Here is a 19414-nt window from a genome sequence, read left to right as displayed (position 1 = left end):
GTGAGCAGAGGAGGAAGTGAGTGGAAGTTACATAAAACAGGTATTTGGGAACAACGTGCCTATGGTTGAGCCCAGTATGAGTGTTATCCCACAGCCCGAGGCCAGTGCGTCCATGACAAATGTGATTCCAAGAGCCGCTACTGCAAAACCCATGAGCCGCCCCCGGGCCCGAAGAAGCAGTCGGGCCAGCAGAAAGAGCGAGAGATCTAGGGGCCCCCGGCGACCACCCCACGGCCAAGCAGCCCCCCGAACGCCCCCAAGGTCCCAAGCCGAGAGGCTGCCATTGCCCCCCCATACACACCCGAAAAGCCCCCAAGGAGCCAAGGACCCAGCGCACCACGCCACCGACTCCAACCCCCAACCCCCAGGCCCCCCAGCCCCCCACCCCCCCACCACCACCCACACCCCCGCGCCCAGCCCCCCGAGGGGAGGGCCCAGAGAGCCCCCCACCCGAGACCCCAGCGGAGGAGCCAAAGCCCACGCCCAGCAGACGACCAGAGCCACGCCGAACGGGCAGCCGGCGGGCACCCGCCGGTGAGCCCAGAGCCAGCAGGGACCCGACCCCAGGCCAGGAGGACCCGGAATGGATGCAGCACCAGGAGCAGCCCGCCCAGGGCGAACGACCACACCCCAAGCCGCATAAGGCACCAGGGGGCCGCTGGGGGTCCCCCCGCCGGTCCCCAGGTACCCCAACCTAGCCCCCCCGGGCGCCCCAGATGCTGATGCCGCCTGCGCCACGAGCTTCAGTTCTTTAAAGCCAGGGCCCCCTCCAGAGGCCAAGCCAGACCGCCCCGCCGGGATGTGGCCCCCTAATCTGGCCCCGACACCCTGCCTCACGGGGGATTGCCCAAGCAGGGGCCGCACCAGAAGGTATGCAAGGGCGCGGCACGCGCCACCCGCCCCAGAAGACCCCCGCCAGGACCGGCCCGGCCAGCCGGTCAAGCACCCCGGGCCCCTGGAGCAACCCCAGGGACCAGGACCCCCCAAGGGCAAGCCCCCGGGCCAAGCCCCCCGGGACGCGCCCCCCACCCCAGCCCAGGTCCCGGCCACAGCCCAGCAGGACCGCACAGCCCCAGACGGCACAAGGCCAGCAGCCCCGGGCCCGCCGCCCCCCGGACAGCGCAAACCACGGGGCAGCGCCCCCCGCCGGCCCGCGAGCAACCGGCGACCCCCACCGCGGGGACGGAGGCACCCCAACGGCACACATCCAGCGCGGGACAGCAGCCCCCAGCCAAAGATGCCCCGGACCCACCCACCAGTCCGCAGATGGCAGGACATACCCACCAGGCGGCCGAAAGCAACCTCAACCACCGGAACAGCTAACGCCGCCCCCCAGTAAACAGCATCATCCCGAGGCGCCAAACAACCCTGCCCCAACCCCGGTGAGGACACCAGCACCCCCCCAGCACACCCACCCCCCAAACCGGCGAGGCAGGCCACCCCGGGCCCGCACACCGCGGGGCCCGCCCCCAAGGCCAACAGGAGAGAAAGCAAGCACCAAGCCACACCCAAGGGGGAGAGGCACCCCCGCGCCCCACCCGGCCGACACAGCCCGGAAAGACCCCGCAAGGAGAGACCCCGGCAAAGCCCCCCCGAGACCCACCGCCACGCCCGACCGCACCATCTTGATGTACTTTTACTCTATGCAGTGGCCCAGCCACCAACAGAGGGGCCAGGCCCCCACCGGAGAGGCCCAAATATGTGTACCAACCCACCACCCTGTTATGGTGCCTCTCCATTCCCCAATGGAGAGGCACTTCCCGATCCCGTGTGTGAATGTGTGTGTTTGGTGAATGTATGGGGTGTAATTAAAAGAAGGGGGATGGAGGGGAGCGGTGCTCCCCCTCCAGCCTCTGTGGATTTATGTGTATGTGGTGTAATAGGCCGGAGGGTGTAAATGATGATACACCCTCCGGGGGGTGGCATGTTGAGATGCGATTAAAATTGGAGGGATTAGTAGGGCAACTAGAGGTGGGAGGGCCGCCCCCACGCCACTACATAGTAACACAGGTGGCGGCCCCCTCCACCCCCAGCCCCACCATCCAGCCCCCCAAGGGTTGGGTATCGGTGTGTGGTGCATTTTGTGAGTGAGCCAGACCAGCTGGGAGTGGGGTGAAGTGAACATGTAGGAGGCCTGTCCAGTGTGAGCCGGGCCCGTCCGCGTGGCGGGCCACGCGAGAGGGTAGATGGCGCAGACGGGCAAGTGGCACTGCGGGCCCCGGAACAGCACAGTCGGAGACCCCCCCCCACGGCACCCCCCAGACCGCGCCGGCCCCGCGGAGCACGGCGACACCCCCCACCCCCGGGCACAGCCAGGCACCAACCCCATCCCCCGGCGCCCCAGGGGGCGACCCCCGCCGCCCGCCGGCCCGGAGCAACGCCACCCCGCCACCAAGGGGAGCGGCCGAGCAGGGGGGAGGCCCATGCCCGCACCAGGGCCAGCACAGGCCCACCCGGCGCCACGATACAACACTCTCCACCGGGAGGCGGCCCCGGCCCCCCCGACGAGAGAGGACGCCATCCACCGCCAAGCAGGGCCATCCCGCCAGCCACGGACCGGCAAGCCAGAGTACCGAAGCACCCCCAGCCCGGAACCGCCCCCCCACACCAACGGCGCCAATAGAGCCCCCCCCCCCCACGGAGGCAATCCCCGACGACCCACGCACTGGCACGAGACACCCCCCCGACGCCAGCACACCCCGAACAACAGCGGGCCCGAGGCCACCAGCCCCGCCCCGCCCAAGGCTGCGCAGTGCCGCCACGAGCCGCGGCCGGTCCCCGGGCAGATGGCCGGAGAGCACCCCCCCGGACACGTAGCCCAAGGATCCGCCCCCGGGGCACCCCCGCCCCGGAATCGCGCCCACGGCGCCCGGTGCACCCAGCCAGCAGACCAGCCAATCCCAACGCGGATCCACCGGGCCAGGAACCATGCGCCGCGCCCCCGCACACCCGCCCAATACGACCCCCGGGGAGGCCCCATAGCACCCCCCACCCCACCCCACCCCTCTAGCCATAACGTCCACACCCCGGCCATTGCGGTCGTACAAAAAGCCCCCGAGGGGGCCCCGCCTGGCTCGTCGCGCAAGCGACATCCCTGGCAAAGGTGCGCCCCAGGGAGCCAAGCCAAGGACCCGCAAGGGCCGACGGAGCAACCCACAGCCACACCCCGCCACCCAGCAACCCAGGAGGCAATCGCCGACCCCGGGCAGCAGCCACCCCCAAAGCTACCCCCACCCCGGATCCCCCCGGACCGGAGCCAAGGACCCCACCACCCCAGGCCCCCCAACGAGACCACCCCCCAGCCAACCCACCCGGCACGGCACCGCCCGTGGCCAACGCTCTTGACGCGCGGATCGGACCGCACCGCCGCACAGGAAAGATTTCGCCTCTGGGCCGCATCTATCCATTAACGTATGTAATCTGGACGTACGGACATTTTGTGACGCATCCGCTGTGAACGCAGCATAAAGCTCCTCCTCCTGACCAATCAGTTCTCTTGGAAAACGACTTGCCAAAGAATAGGCGGGTCATTCTCTGTACACGTTGCTGCGTGGATCTGATCTGACAGCTGACAAGAGAAAAATTGTTTTAGACATCAATACAATCTTTTAAAAATCCAGCTTTGTAGTACAGGCCCAACATGACTCCAAAAATACACAAAATCACAACAAAAAATACACAAAATTCAACTTGAAATAAAAACACAAAGCCCAATGAGCACCCAGAATGATTGTTTGTTTTTTAATTAAAAAAAAAATTTTTAAAAAAAAGAGAAAGAAACGCTTTTGTTTTGAAAGGAAATGCCGGAAAACCTAGAAGTTGGATGTTTTATTCTGAAAATATCCAACCGGAACTAGTTGATTCCGCTTTTGGAATAATGTTGTACAAATATTAGCAAGACTATGTTGTCGTTTGTTAAATTAAGGAGAATTAAAGTGGGTTCTGGTGCTGTGACATAACGTTGACTGCAGTTGTGTGTCTAACAGTGCACCAACAGCAGCTGGTAGCGTTTAAAAAGCGCTGACGTCAGCGTTTTATGGCTGTGAGTTACTGAGCGTCAGTCCGTCGTGAACTCACCCGTCAGTTTCACTCCGTCTGTCGCTGTGGACGTCCAGGGATGAAGAGGAAGCTGCTGCTGGTGTCTAACTCCACCCTGCATGGCGGTGGTGGGTACCTGGACCACTGTCAGCAGCAGATATCGCACTTCTTTGGAAAGTACGTTGTGACGACAGCGAAGTCTTTTTGGAAAAACGCACATTTTTAGTAAAGTCACATGACTCAGCCGACACGTGTTTACTGTGAGGTTTGCGACATTTGTTTGTTAATATTTGTACATGCCGTGAAGATCGGCTTACAAAAGGATGCTTATTAGGCTAAAATTAAGCATGTATATGTCTGAAGTTTGAGTGTAATGCGTTGGTTCTAGCCGCGAAAACAGCTCATAAAAGGGCCGGATTTTGAATTGACTTTGGTAAGTAGGTGTCAAAGCAAAAATAAATACAGATTTTAGTCATATGACTATATTCACCAAAAACGATATGTTTTACCAATAACATATTCAATTTAAACAGGTTTTTACTGTACACATTGTGTCCAAATCTCAATCTAATAAAACACTTTGGAATGTTGTGGAACGAGACATTCCTCATTGTGAAATTACACACAAAACGAAACTCTGACAAGTAGTTTCCAGCTCCTTATTAAAGCAGCTACAACAGTAAAAAAAAAACAAAACAAAAAACTGGTCCAATCACCAGTGACCTGCACCTAATGCAGAGAACTACCAGATGCTTATGTCTTATAAAGGTTTTGTTAATGTGTTAAATGACCCAGACTGTATGTTTGTGTGTTTCAGAGATGTGAAGAAAGTGCTTTTTATTCCTTACGCTCTCCACGACAGAGACAATTACACCAAGACAGCACGGGACAAGTTCAAGACCCTGGGTTAGTTTGTGTGATATCCTTTTACTTTGAAAGGTCAAGAGTCCACCACAAGTTAAGGCAGTTTTTTTTTTTTTTTTTCCTTTTTTTTTTTTAATTTTATCCACTCATCCTCTAATTATTGGACCTGGATTAAAATCAAGAAAAATGTATATCAAATGGAAAGACGTTAATAATCTTAATATTATAGAATGAAAGTGGTCTAAGGCGCCGCACTCAAGAATTTTTCCTTCTGCTGCCTTGGGTTCGAATCCCACTTTTGTCATATGTATTTTCTCATTTTAACATATTTAACACAGTAAATTCCACCTTTAAAAATACATGTACGAAAAAATAAAAAAAATACAAAAACATTTGAGTATTTCCTGGGATAGGGTTACGGTTAAAAATACATAAACGAAAAAAATCAACATTTTAGGGTATTTCCTGGTTTAGGGTTAGGGCTAAAATAAAAGGGTTAGCGGGGTAGCTAAAAATTAATATGAGCTAAAATAAAACTGACGGTACTTTAAGTCACGTGGTGCATCTATGATGTCACCTAAACTGGCCAATGAGGGGCCATATTCATAGATTTCTGAATGAAAAGCCACGGCTTTATAGAATTCACAATAGAGGCTCACTTTAAAAGAATGATATATGCAATAAGGAACTTTTTGCACATATTTTAACTTTCCATAAATAATTACATACAAACTTATCCCCACCTCCTGTTTCATGCATGGAAAAATCCCCTTCAAAATAAAAGCATATATAGGTAACTTAAAGAAAACAGGTCCACGACTCGCTTTTGGTTCCTGATCCACAAGTTAAGAACCTTTTGTCTGAAGTGATTATTGTCATGCTAGATCCAAGCCCTATGTGCAGTCAATGTGTGTATATAAGTGTATATAAGGATAAGTGTATAAAGTGTTTTCCAGGTTATGAAGTGGAGAGCATCCACGAGGCCTCGGATCCTGTGGAAGCCGTGCGGAAAGCTGAGGGCATTTTTATTGGTGAGTGAACCTGAGTTGAAGCTATTTCATGGACTTTCTTCTTCACACTGATGACTCAGCTGTTTCTCTTCCTTTATTTCACTTCCGTTTGTCTTATTCTGTGACTTTTTTTTCTAATATTTCTTGCCCACTGTTTTCCATTCCTGCTTTGTGGAGATGCTAACAGAGGTTTCCGCCTGCAGGAGGAGGCAACACATTCCGTCTGCTGAAGAGTCTTTATGACAACAAGGTGGTGACTGAGATCCAGAGGAGAGTCATGGAGGTAATGCACACCTTCAGTATCATGCGTCGCCAAACTTCAGACCATTTTTTTTGTTTAATACAAATTAAATAGTATCATTTTATTTTTTTTGAAGATTTGATTGAATGATTGAATATATTTTTGTGTCATGCACACAATGTGCCCAACCCACCAAAATAAAAGCAATGTATTCCTTTTTTTTTTCTCTTTGAAATGAACCAAGCCCTCTATTTGTCTGACTCTCCTCCCTTTTCCCTTTTCAGATAGACTCCATTCTTTATTTTAATGCAGTGTTTTTCAACCTTGTGGGGTCGCCTGAAATGTCTGTTAATAATAAAATATCAAAATTACATTTTTATATTGAAATCAAAAAATGCATTTAGTTATTTATTTTTTTATTATTTTGCACACTTAAAAAAAACAAAAAAACAAAAGATAATTCAAGGATTTGTGTCATTATGTGCATGAACATGTACCAAACAGAATAAAGCCCCCAAGTTCCACGTTAAGTCCTTCAAGAAAAAAAATAGAGTAAAAGAATAAAAATAGAAAAGCAATAACATGAATATGATAGAACATATACACAAAACAATACAAATATACAAAACAATAGTGGCAATAATATCAAAGAAATAGATATATAGGCAGGAAAGGGCAGAAAGCTCAACAAGCTTAAAGGTGGGGTAGGTAATTTCCTCCAGATTAACTTTTTAAGTTTATTATTCCTTTTTTTTTTTTTTTTTTTAATAAAAACACTTCAAATGCATTGACAAATTTTCATACTTTGACAAGTATACATCTAGTTGAAATAAAAATCAGTGTGAAAATATCTGAGCTGTATTTGTAACAGAGTACAACACACATGATCAAAAAAACTCATTTTAGAGAAAAGAGAGTCTCTGGGGTTGCCAGAAATTTGTGGTATAAAAAGGTTGGAAACCACTGGTTTAATGTCATGCTCTGACTCCCTCTGGTGGTCCCTCTCCCCCTCACAGGACGGGGTCCCCTACATGGGCTCCAGCGCTGGCACCAACGTGGCCACCATCAGCATCAGCACCACCAATGACATGCCCATTGTCTGTCCTCCGTCCTTTAATGCCATCGGACTCGTCCCTTTCAACATCAACCCGCACTACCTGGACCCCGACCCCAACAGCCGCCACATGGGAGTAAGTCACCATAGCAACACATGTTTGCTTTGAAGATAATGTCTTTAATTTAATCAGTAGCCAACCTCAGCTCAGTTTTCTGTAATCTACTTATTTATCCTTATTCTTCTTTAAACGACATATCTAATTAGTCAATGTTAAAGGAGTAAATGTTCTCAGGTCGCTATAATACTATGGTTTCCACCAATAGGAGCGCGTGCTTGTAAAACCCAACCCAGCCAGCGCTCTTTGTGCTCTGATTATTTATTATGATGTAAGCGATAATCCTGCTCACACTGATTGGTCAATTTTCTGCTGAACAACAGCTGAAACAGTTATCAGTCAGACTCGGCAGTGTTTTACAGCCACGCTGAGGTCAAAGAGGAGTGATAATGGAATTTATAAAACACATCCACAGTCAGCTGTCCTTTGAGGCTTCATTTATACACCACTTATCTCACAGATCCCACTGCAAAGCACTTCAACAAGTAACAGCTTTCAATAATATTATACTAATCCATAAATGAAAAAAGGTCATTTTAACAATACACTACAAATGCACAGTTTTTATGTTCAGATCCCCATGTTGTGTTACATATTATTTACTAGTGACATAAGGTGACCAATAGTGGTTTATGCCAGGGGTTCTCAACTGGTCTCCCTTGGGACCCACATTTTGCCACGGTCAATAAATCGCGACCCACTTTTTTTTTTTTTTGAGAATTCAACCAACCAAATTTAGTTTTTCAAAAATAGCTATTGAAAACACACGCACATATAATCTTTTATAAAACTCAAATCTATGTATTTTCCTGTGCAACATGACTGTCAAAAGAAAAGTTTCTTTCACAATAAAAGACAAGTCCAACATGAGAGACATTAAGTAAGCTATTGATTTAGTTTTGACCAGCTGTCCGCGACCCACTTTTGGGTCCGCGACCCACCAGTTGAGAACTTATGCCTTAGATAAATGATGAAATGGTCATGTTTAACATTCTGCTGCTATACAGACACAGCTGTGGTGTGTTCACTGTACTTTGTAAAGTGGGACAAAGGACAATAACAGAGGACTTTTCACATCAAGTCAAATTAAGCTGATAAAAGCCGAACAGCAAAAATGAAGGTTATAATAATCCAGTAAATGTAGAAAAGGATGCGTTAGTGCACGAGAACGACCTTGTTAAACATTGAGCATGAAAATTATTAAAAAAATGAGTTTTGAAGAAGAATTGTCAACAATTTTGACCTTTTTCAATAAAGGTTACAACAGAAAAAGTTTGGGAACCACTGCTGTATGGTATGAACTTGTGTGTTATTAATGGTGATAGGTTCACATTCTTTATAGAAAGTGTGTATTTGTACGGTTGACGTACGGACAACCCCCGGTGCTATTGGTACGGTTACCGAAGTACACGTACGTAGCGTCTTAGGTTTAGGTTGTAACTAGTGATTGACTGATAATTCGACCGGCCAATGTTATCGACCTATTTTTGCATTTTTTTACGTGTTTTGGCATCAGCCGATGCGGGCTGCTGCGTTCGCCGATCCGCATTATTTACAGAGAGCAGAAATATTTTTTACGTGTTCTTGTTCTACGTCACCTGTTTTTAATATCTGTTAAATGTTTTTTTACTTGTTGTCATTCTACGTCACCCTTGCTAATCAATAAATGTTCCTTTTTAAAAAATTGAGACTCGTACCATTTGTTATCATCATTGTGTACTTTTTATGATGTAAATTGAGGGAGCAAAAATAGTATCGGCTCAAGAAAATCAGCAGTCTGTATCGGTCATCGGGTAAGGCTGATGGGGGGAAAAAATTGGTATCGGCCCTAAAAAAAATCCTTATCGGTCGATTTGTAGTTATAACCCAATAACGCAACAATTTTTAGGGTAAGGTTTAGTCACAGTCACGTGACCTAAACTGCCCAATGAGGGGCGCTGCGTACGGATAGAATGTCGGTATATTGATATGGCACCCGTACGGATAGCCACTGCCTTCTTTATACTGTCTCCTTGTAACTGCAAAAATAAACAAGATATTGAAAAAAAAAAAGTAGAAAAAGCAAACTTGTAAAGCTTTTTTTCATCTTATTATGTCCGAAAAGATAGATATCAAACAATAGAATGAAACAGATCAACTCCTATACTTACTAACGTTGTTTGAAACTCCCAGCCAATAACTCTACAGAATTCCTGACGCGGTGCTGCGGTATCTGGTGCAGATTCTTCAAGACACTAGTGAGGTGATGGTTTGTTGGTTGTTTTCTATCTTCTGTTTGTGTTTTCGTGCAGGAGACCCGGGAGCAGAGGATCACTCAGTACCACGAGGAACCCAACACTCCATCCGTTCTGGTGAGTCGTCATCACTCTCTGCTTCTGCTCACCAACACATCCACTCTGCAGGTGGTTCAATGGTTTGCTTTTTTAGGGTCTGAGAGAGGGATCCATGTTGCTGGTGGAAGGAAACAAAGCCACCTTACTGGGGACCACCAAAGCCAGGCTGTTCTCCAGGTAACCTACACGTTTTTCTGTATTTAACCAGGTTTGTCCCATACAGATCAGAAGCTCTCCTATAAAAGAGAGACCTGGTCTAAAGGGTGGCAGTACAATTACAATAAACAGTTCTCAATAGATGAGCTGTAGAATTCATGTACAGCACATTTCCAGTCACTAATCGACCAAAATATGTTGGTTTTTTGTTTTTCATGTAACCAAAGCAGGCCTAGTTTCTGTTATAAAATCCTAACAACATTTGTAGTTTGTTTTTTCTCTAACATACAGTGTGTCCCTCTTTTAAATAAGTCATTAATGATTAAAAACCATCTCACTTTGCTGATCGTGCAGTTTTGATGTGGTGAAGAACCCACATTGTTTAGTTTGCATTTAAAACAAGATTCAGATGACAGTTTTTTTTCTTGCAGTATCATCAGCATAGAAATTCGAGTTTGAACTATTCTGTTCAAGATAATACAACCATAATAGAAGTAGTTAAACAAATAAAATGAATCCCATAGTATCTTTACTATGAAATTACATTAAATCTAATCAAAAACGCCCAAGTTTTTTAATGTGGTGCTGGGTGACAGAGTAATGCCATCCATCCAGAGACACTATTTGCTCTGATAATTTCTCTCTGAGGTGTTTTGGACAAAAATAAAATTACTTCGGTTTTATCCTGGTTAAAAAGGAGAAAGTTACGGCTCATCCAGGATTCGATGTCTTTAAGACAAGCCTGGAGTTTTAATATCTGATGAGTTTCATCTGATTTTATTGAGAGATAAAGCTGTGTATCATCTGCATAGTAATGTATATTTATATTATGTTCTCTGATAATGTTACCTAGTGGAAGCATGTATAATGTAAAGAGTATTGGTCCCAAAACTGAACCTGGTGGAACTCCATGATTAACTCTGGGATATATTGAAGAGAGATTATTAACGTGAACAAAGTGGGTTCTGTCTGATAAGTAGGATTTAAACCAACCCAGCACCGTTTCTTTAATCCCAAAAACACTTTCCAGTCTCTACAGCAATAAATGATCCACTGTATCGAAGGCTGCACTGAGATCTAAGACCAGAACTGAGATCAACCCTCTGTCTGAGGCTAAGAGGAGATCATTGTAGATGTAAATATAAAAGCTACATGTTGCGGTAATTTCAGAGCTGCTTTGTTTCAGAAATTATTGAGCACTCCTGCAGGGGGAACGTTAGCTTTGTTTCTAATTGTTAACATTTTTTCAGTAAAGAAGTGGAAGTCATCACTGCTCAGGTTGACAGGAATAGAGGGTTCAACAGAGCTGTGGCTTTTGGTGAGCCTGGCTACAGTGTTGAATAGAAACCAAGGATTATTCTTGTTTTTCTCTATTAAAATTAAGTAATAGGAAGTTCTATCTTTGCAAAGAGCTTTTTTTTTTTTTTTTTTTCTCCTACAAGTTAACAAACTTTTTCTTCAGGCAATATGAACTTCTGCCATGTTTGAAGAGAGACACTTCCTTTCTAATTTTCGCGATGTCGTTTTAAAAGACTCAATTCATAATTATACCAGGGAGCAACCAATAATTAATGTCTGTACAACCTACTGTATATTTACCTTTTGATTGCATCTTACTCATTATTTTAAATTACATTTTTATTTTTGACAATAGTTTTCTTTTTTTATTAGTATTTAGTTTTTTTCCTCACAGGAGTTAAAAACAAATATTTTCTGAAAAAATGTAATTTAAAAAAAAAAAGTGGAAAACACTAAATTTGAAAAAAAAAAAAAAAAAAAAAAAATAAAATGGAATTTGGGAAAAAATAAAATGCATAAGCATTTAAATGTATAAAACAAAAACAAAAAGTAAATTAAAACGCAATATATGTCAGAAAAATTGCAATTAGGTTTTTTTTGTCGTGCAGCCCCGGTTTGTGCTCCTGAGTGTAAACCAGACTTTACATTTGTGTGCGTTTTAGGGGAAAACCCAGTGTGGAGTACGAGCCCGGCAGTGACCTCAGCTTCCTGCTCTCTGACGCACACCGACCAATCAAATGAAGGCTTAAAGTTCCGGTTTTTCATGTTAAGGGAAGACCCAGAGTAATAAATATTTTTAAACAAGCATAACGTGTGCATCTCTTTGTTAACCTGTAAAATAGGATTTGGTATGATTTAGAATATGTATCTACTGTATGTATGAGCCAGTTTAAACCAACATGTCAGAAAGCTAAAGGCTAATGGTTCAGTTTTTGGAAACTCGTAACGAACGCAAAAATAAAAGATCAAGACAACACATTGTGAACAAATCAATTTATTTCAGTTTAAAAGTTTAATCATTTGATGAAAGGTACATACATTAAAAATTATTTCCCAAACAAAGATTTTGAAAAACAGCTGAAAAAGAACTTCATTAAAAACAACAAATTCAGAATCAGCTCAGGAAGTTAGTCAACGCTACAGAGAAGTTTTCACCCTTTTGTTACAAATGAGAAATGTCTGACGTTTTGCTAAAACCCCGATACGTGAAACTACGTTATCTTGTTAAATTGAAACACAGACGACCTCAGAAAAGCCTTTTTAGAAAAATCAGTGCAGCAGAGTCGCACCCGTGACTCAACGATGACATCGTCAGAAAGCACTGACCTGAGTTTGAGCTCATATCAAAACCATTTCATGTTTTACAGTTTATTAAAAATGAAAAACAAGCTCCACAGTCGTTTTTAGAAAAGCAAGTATTTGAATACATTTTCTGAACAGGGTTTTTTTTTTTTTCTTCCTAAAGCTGATATCCAGAGTTTCTGAGAAATCTATGTTTACGTGTCATTCTTTTGAAATGTGAAAAAATACTTAACTAGTCTTTTACTATGGTCTACTGCTGGTGGTCATTCATATACCTTATTGTATAGAAGTTCGTCCTATAGACCCCAATACAAATGGAAATGATCGCCGACTGCGCCCAGCCAATAGGCTTCAACTTCCTGTTTTTGAGACTGTCAAAGTGAATTCGGAACTGTGCACGGAAACAAGGTCGCACGTCGAAACAGGTAAATATGGTTTAGGCTCTTACCTGACCCATAGACCTATATCAATGCGACCCGGTTATGCCCTGCGATACGCGTGCAGAAAAGTAGAGGTGTGGCCTCCGGTAGATTGGCAGTGGGAGGAAGTGGAGCTGTTTAGGGCGGGACATCGAGACGTTTCTCAGAAACTCCGAATAGTAGCAGTAATTTTTCATTAAGTTCCATAATGAGAACTTAAGATGTTATTAGTCTCAAAAGTAAACTGAGCTTTATTCCCCCAAATGTATATTTAAAAGCCTGTTTGAAAAGAACCAAATTTGTAGTCAACACGTCAGTGTAAGACACTTTAATACAGAATACCTCAAATATCAAAATATTGCTTTTACTTTATTTGAAAACCTGGGTTTATTAGTCTGCCTGCTGTGAAGCTCATAAGCCAAATGTGTTCAAACATTTCTATATAAAAAAAATAAGAGTACAAACACCATGAAAGCAGTATCTAGCTGTAGCTGCTTTCATTTAAAAACACCAGTGTACCAGTAGAATGAGTGCACCTCTATTTTCTGGGCTTTAAAAATGGCGCTTTTCTACTTGGCGGTATCAGCTCTACTGTTTTTACTGAGAAAAAGTACCTTCTCCGTGGTACCTGGTGCTGCTTTTTTAGTCCCTCCTTTGTTGAGGTTCCATCTGATCTGAAAATGTGACGTAGGCACAAAGCAGACACTGATTGGGTCTGAGAATCATCACAGCGCACAGTCAACGAGACGAAGCATTTGGCCGCCATTGATTTTTGTTGGCAATCTGTTGAGTCTGGCAGTTTAGCGTGTCAGGTTGGTGCTCAATGGAAACGCTTCGGAAAAACATTATCGGGTCCTGAAAGCGAGGAGTGCTGAGTCGTGTATCGCTGATACCGCCAATGGAAACGCACCAAAAGTGAATTACAAAGATCACAAATGTCTACAGTCAGAACAAAAAAAAAAGTAGTTAGCAGAAACCAATATGTATTAAGATGTGTCAAAATTTTCCAAAGGTTATAAACATAAGCTAATACATCTGTAAAATATCCACCCTTCACCTATAATGCAAACCCAATATGGGTAATTAGCATCTTTTCTCTTTAATATACAAAATCAACACGTTTACACTCATTGATCACCTGGTGGCTTTTTGTTCATGTTAAGCCCCGCCCAACCTGCCTTAGTTACGGTTGCTATGGCCCTCCTGCCCACCTGCTTGTTGATTAAGCTAAAATGACAACAGTTAGCATTTTCCTCAAATTAAAACACGTGATTTGACTACATTTTTTAAAATGTCTTAAAATAACTACAGGTCTTAAATATGCCAAAAGTTCTGCATATTTTAGACCACCAGCTAATGATTAGCATGCTGGCTAAATAGGAGATTTAAATGACTGCAAAGTAAAAATGAATTACGTTTGGGTACATTTTGGGCACTTTTAACACATTGTAGTATTTCTTAAACTTTGCAATTATTTGATTTATTTCTAAAGTACAACATTTTGGACATCTTAAAAATTATTTCAAACGTTTAACAGTGAAATATAATTCACTACTTTATTTTACTCTTTTATATTTTTGTTAGAATACTTTGTATCGGCCCATAAGTAGTACATTTATTAAATAGAATATTCTTAATGTCCAGAGGCTTTGTTTTTTGTTAGGAATCCCAAAAGCTTCCATAAAAAGCATACGCTGTGAAAGCTTTCGACATTTAAAATAAATACTGCAGAATAGTATTGTGTTTGCCACAAACTGCTTTCTCGGCTCTCCTGCAGTGTTGGATGAACTCACTGCTTCAACTCTTTGAGAAATCCAAGTTTAGTGCAATATTAACCTATTTTTGTGAAATGATTTGGACCCAATATAATAATAATAATTCAAAACGGATATATTGTAAAACAAACAAGTAAAACACAATGACGCCCCAAGGATAAACTCTTGAATGAAAACCAGGTTGCCACAATAACACAAAGAAGGAAAAACCCAAATATATTAGCGTAACCCTAGGATCGTCCCACATCATACATACGTGTCTTTTCATGAGTAAAACACCTGTGGATGCAGCAAATCAGCAACTTAAGCCGTGATCATCATTATTCAGGTAAAACCAGCAGAAAGCCGACCCTCACGTACCCACACGTTACCTGGACTTACAATATTATTCCTTTATGCAACAAAGTTCTTTTTAACAATATACCCCGGAAGGCACGTGTGCTAAGGAACTAAATGTGACATTTGGAGCTTCTAGGACAGACATGGGCAACAGGCCACATACGGCCCCCAAAGTAACCCCCTAAAAAAAAACTACTCCAATAACACTCAAAACAAAAATACACAAAATTACTGCAAAAAATAGACACACAAAATTACAACACACACAAAGTGACTCCAGAAATACAAAAACACCTGTATTATTGATTATTATTCAACATTATTCTTAATGCTGACAATGTGGCCCTAGGATCAGACAATCACATTTTTATTTGTAAAACATAATGACTCCCCAAATACTTTGGGGTTTTCACATTAAATTGTAAATGTACACAGCCAATTCAATTGGATTGCAGGTTATTTTATTAGCCCAAGAACACATTTATTTATGTATTTGTGAGTTAATGGACGTGATGTGAATCCTCAGAGAGGAATCCCACTGAGTTTCCTCTCTTTACTTTTTTTTTTAATGTATATTTTTCTAGGTTTCAGCATTTACGTTCACATATTCTGCTTCTATTGCCCTCGCCAAACCAAGTTACCAAACACGTTGACGTCTAATAGATGTGAAATCTGGTGAATCCAGTGCAAAAAAGTGGATGATGGACATGTGAACGTTAATAGATAATAATAATGATGTCATAAAGTATGTATGTGTGGCCCGTAAAGCAAATCCCCACAAAACTGACTTCCAAATGACAAGAAACACACAAAATGACTCCACACACACACACAACAAAAAAGGCAAGAAAAATACACAAACGCTCCCATTGGTTATTCTACTAAATGCAATCCTTAGATCATGTGATTTTCGTGGCTCCCACTGTGATTGAAGTTGCCCATCTCTGTTCTAGGAGTGTTATTAATTATTATAAACTATGATTCCTCTCCATTATTATCAGCAGTTCCGGACTTCCATCGACAGTCGATGCAGCTCATCGACATTTTTTCATGTTTGTACACAAAAATGGAGTGCAAGGTAAAGTAAAGTACAGTATTATATTGTTAAAAGAACTCTGGAGATGTGGTGGATTGATTAATGTAACAGTTCATGACCTTAAGGAGTTTAGTAGGGGTTCAGTTTTTCCACATTTCAGCATCAGCTGATCAGATAAATTCCAGAAGCTAGCATCCCTTTAGCTTCTACATAGTAAAGCTTTCATTCAGATTTACATAATAAAGTTCTGTTCCTTTAACCGTGATGTATCAAAGGATTTCATCTGTGGTCAGTGTATATCCTCATTCTCTTTTGGCACATTATGTAATAAAAAATAAAAATAAAAAAAAAAGAATAACAGCATTTCCACAGAAGTGGAACCAGTACCATTATCTCCATCCAACAGTCCTCCTGACGCTGTGTGTTTACCCGCTTTTATTCTCGTCTGGACTCGTGATTATCCCCTCAGTTTGACCTTCAGGCGTCTGTGTTGCCGTTCTCCTCTGGCTGCAGCTGCTCCTTCTCCGTGCAGTCTTCCTGCGGGGGGCGCACTCTCTTGAAGAAGCCCAGCTGAAAAACGGAACCAAGAAAAAAAACATATGTTTGCTGTGATCAAGCCTTCAGTAAAATATGTTGTAGTTTATTCGGACATGGTTTTTCAGGACTTTTTTTTGTCTCCTGACATGTTTCGACTTTCAACTCCCAGTCTTCGTCAGACGAGTTCTGCTGATCGCCTTTGATGATTCCTTTGAAGTTTTACTTGACTTCTGTGTAATAGTTCCAGCAAGATTCAATTTATCTTCTTTTGGAATATCATGTTAAGTTCAAGAGTAACTAAACCCTTGGTTTCTCCTGACCTGCCACTAGGAAGGAAATTTTAAAAAATGCCTTGATTATGGGCGTGGCTCCTGGAGCAATTAAGACACAGTTAGTCTATACTATAAAATCTCCAAAAAACAATCTATGCTATGTTAACTAGCTACTCATTACTCAATATACCTCTCTATTCACTCTTCTCTCAATCCAACCTACTCACCACAGATTGCAGAGCCCACAGGTGCAAGTTTTTATAAAAGGGGTGGAGCTAACAGTGCTTGTTTGTGACGCTAGATGGTCCCAAAACATCAGATGATGTTGCTCTCAGCTAATAGCAAAAATCAATTGTAATAGCTCGGTTTCAACCTATAGAGGCCAGTCACGCTGACATTTTATAACTAATTATGCCAAATTGAAATACTTTGACTAAAATGTTGAGAGTTGGACCAGGATGAATCAACAGCACTACTTCATACACAAATACATTTGTATTCAGCAGAAAAAAGTGGTTTGAGTGTTTAGCTACTCTTAAAAATTTTGTTTATTCAGACAAGTGAAACTTCAAAGGAATCATCAAAGGTGATCAGCAGAACTCCTCTGACCAAGACTGGGAGTTGCCAGCCGAAACATGTAAAAAAATCCTGAAAAACCTTGTCTGAATAAACAAAGCCTTAACATAGTATTCAAACAGAAGACAAAATTAATCTTGATGGAACTATGTTGTAAAAGGGATTCAGTGATCTTTCTCACCTTGTACATGATGAAGATGAGCAGCGCCAGCAGCAACAACCCAGCCAGGATGGCCAGAGCCACCACCCAGGCCGGCACCCGATGTTGACCTTCATCCACCCAAATCACAGAAACGCTCACCTACACACACACAACAAACCAATACTGTTAGTGGCAACACTAAATAACGTAAAACTCTGGACCCAAGTATACAAAACCTTACAAAGACAATAACCAATAATTCAAGTGCTGATTGTACTGATAAACTGGACAGGCTACATATAATATAATATCTGTGATCTTACTGTGGTGCTGTTAGACGGAAGCTCCGACACCAGGTTCTTGTACGGCATCTCGATGACACTGAACGAAGCTGTAGAACGCACCACGTACGACTGGTTCTGATTTTCAGGCTGAGAAGTAGAAGAAGAAGAAGATAATCTAAACAACTTAATAACTAAATCCACCATAAAGCCCCAGTCACTGAAAACTAAGTCATCAGCAAGAAGAAAACACCAGAGTCTCAATTTAAAATAAAACCATCTTATTTTAAGCAAACTGAATTTAAAGAATGGAGCCAATCATACATAAATAAATCAATAATCTTTGTCACACAGCTAATTAGGGGTGTGCGTTGCCATGAATCTGATGATACGATTCACGATTTGCATGTCATGATACAATAATTACGAATTTCACCTTTACAAGTACAAAATGGTATGAAATACAATTGTTTTGATTTTTTAAAAAACTCAAAGTAAATGTTAACTAAAACAAGTGGTATGTTTATCAAACTGTAAACTTGCATTTTTCCAAAAAGTTAAACTTTTGATTCTACAACAGATTCTGATTCTGTTAAGTTCTTAAAAAAAATCTATTAAATGCTCAGTTTGTTTTATGAAAATAAAGTACAATCAACTTGGATCGATATGATAATTGCGTAGTGAAATATTGCGATACATCGTCATATCGATGTTTTTCTTACACCCTTACAGCTAATCAATCAAGGACACAGGTGGTGGTTTTTTTTAAATTGTGCTGCTGGTTTAAACTGGATCATTGTTTACCGTGAGGAAGTTGTCGACGGCCAGTCTGGAGTAAATAAAGAGAATGGCGTTTTTTCTTCTTTCCAAACGTCCAACCTGACACTTCAGCTGCAGACACTTAGCGCTGTTACAGTCCTGAGAACATCAACATCCACCGATTGATTACATACGACATAATATGTTGATATGTATTATACAGAGAGTGTGTGTGTGTGTGTGTGTGTACCAGAATCTGAAAGTCATTCTGTGAGTCTCTGGACTCGAGGTCCCTCTTGTGGACGTGGTTTCGGTTTATGCCCTCCGATTCTCGTTCTCTTGGTGGAATCATGCTGCTGGTGTTCTTCTGGGAGGTCAGAGGGTTCTGAAACAAACAAACAAACAAACAATTAAGCTCAACCTACTGAACAGTCTTAAGTTTGTGTCATGAACTACAGTCACTCGAGCAGAGAATCCCCACCTTTTTCAGATCGTGACCCCATTTTGATATCACAGATGTCCAGCGACACTTTTTTTCCTCGAATTAGTTTTTGATCATGTTTATTAAAGTGTGTTACAAATGCAGAGTAGCCAAGATTAGCCACAGACACAGAGATTCCCTGCTTTAATAGATGGATATATTATTATTATTATTATTATTATTATTACTATTAATGATTACAGCATTTCATTTGAACTAAATTTATATTTGAACTACAAGTTTAAGTATTGGATACAGTAATTTGATATTATTGTGTGTGATGTGTATTTGAAAATAATATTAAAAAAATTAAAAATATAATCAAAAATATAATATTAATGTATTCTAAGTTTTTTTTTTTTTTTTTAATAATTACTAGACA

The 19414-nt window shown here is 42.6% G+C and overlaps 2 protein-coding genes across 3 annotated transcripts in view; one reads left to right on the top strand and one right to left on the bottom strand.

Annotated features, from left to right (window-relative positions):
- Positions 1-3893: 3893 nt before the first annotated feature.
- Positions 3894-11918, top strand: LOC114455677 (alpha-aspartyl dipeptidase). Its single transcript, XM_028437058.1, has 8 exons — positions 3894-4215; positions 4856-4944; positions 5859-5933; positions 6116-6195; positions 7170-7343; positions 9617-9676; positions 9753-9835; positions 11776-11918. Exons 1-8 carry the CDS (start codon positions 4118-4120, stop codon positions 11852-11854), a joined length of 738 nt encoding a protein of 245 aa, XP_028292859.1. The 5' UTR covers positions 3894-4117; the 3' UTR covers positions 11855-11918.
- A 3474-nt stretch (positions 11919-15392) lies between these two features.
- Positions 15393-19414, bottom strand: part of itgav (integrin, alpha V) — a 51500-nt gene continuing 47478 nt past the window's right edge. For both annotated transcript variants that reach the window (XM_028435677.1, XM_028435676.1), the window contains 5 exons: positions 18802-18936; positions 18597-18710; positions 17835-17942; positions 17551-17670; positions 15393-16554 (listed from right to left, as the gene is read on the bottom strand). In XM_028435677.1, the coding sequence (XP_028291478.1) occupies positions 16462-16554; positions 17551-17670; positions 17835-17942; positions 18597-18710; positions 18802-18936 (570 nt within the window). In that variant the 3' untranslated portion in view covers positions 15393-16461. The remainder of the gene's footprint in view (positions 16555-17550; positions 17671-17834; positions 17943-18596; positions 18711-18801; positions 18937-19414) is intronic.

Source organism: Gouania willdenowi, chromosome 21, assembly GCF_900634775.1.
Source record: "Gouania willdenowi chromosome 21, fGouWil2.1, whole genome shotgun sequence".
NCBI lineage: Eukaryota > Metazoa > Chordata > Actinopteri > Blenniiformes > Gobiesocidae > Gouania > Gouania willdenowi.
This window is presented reverse-complemented; position numbering and strand designations above follow the sequence as displayed.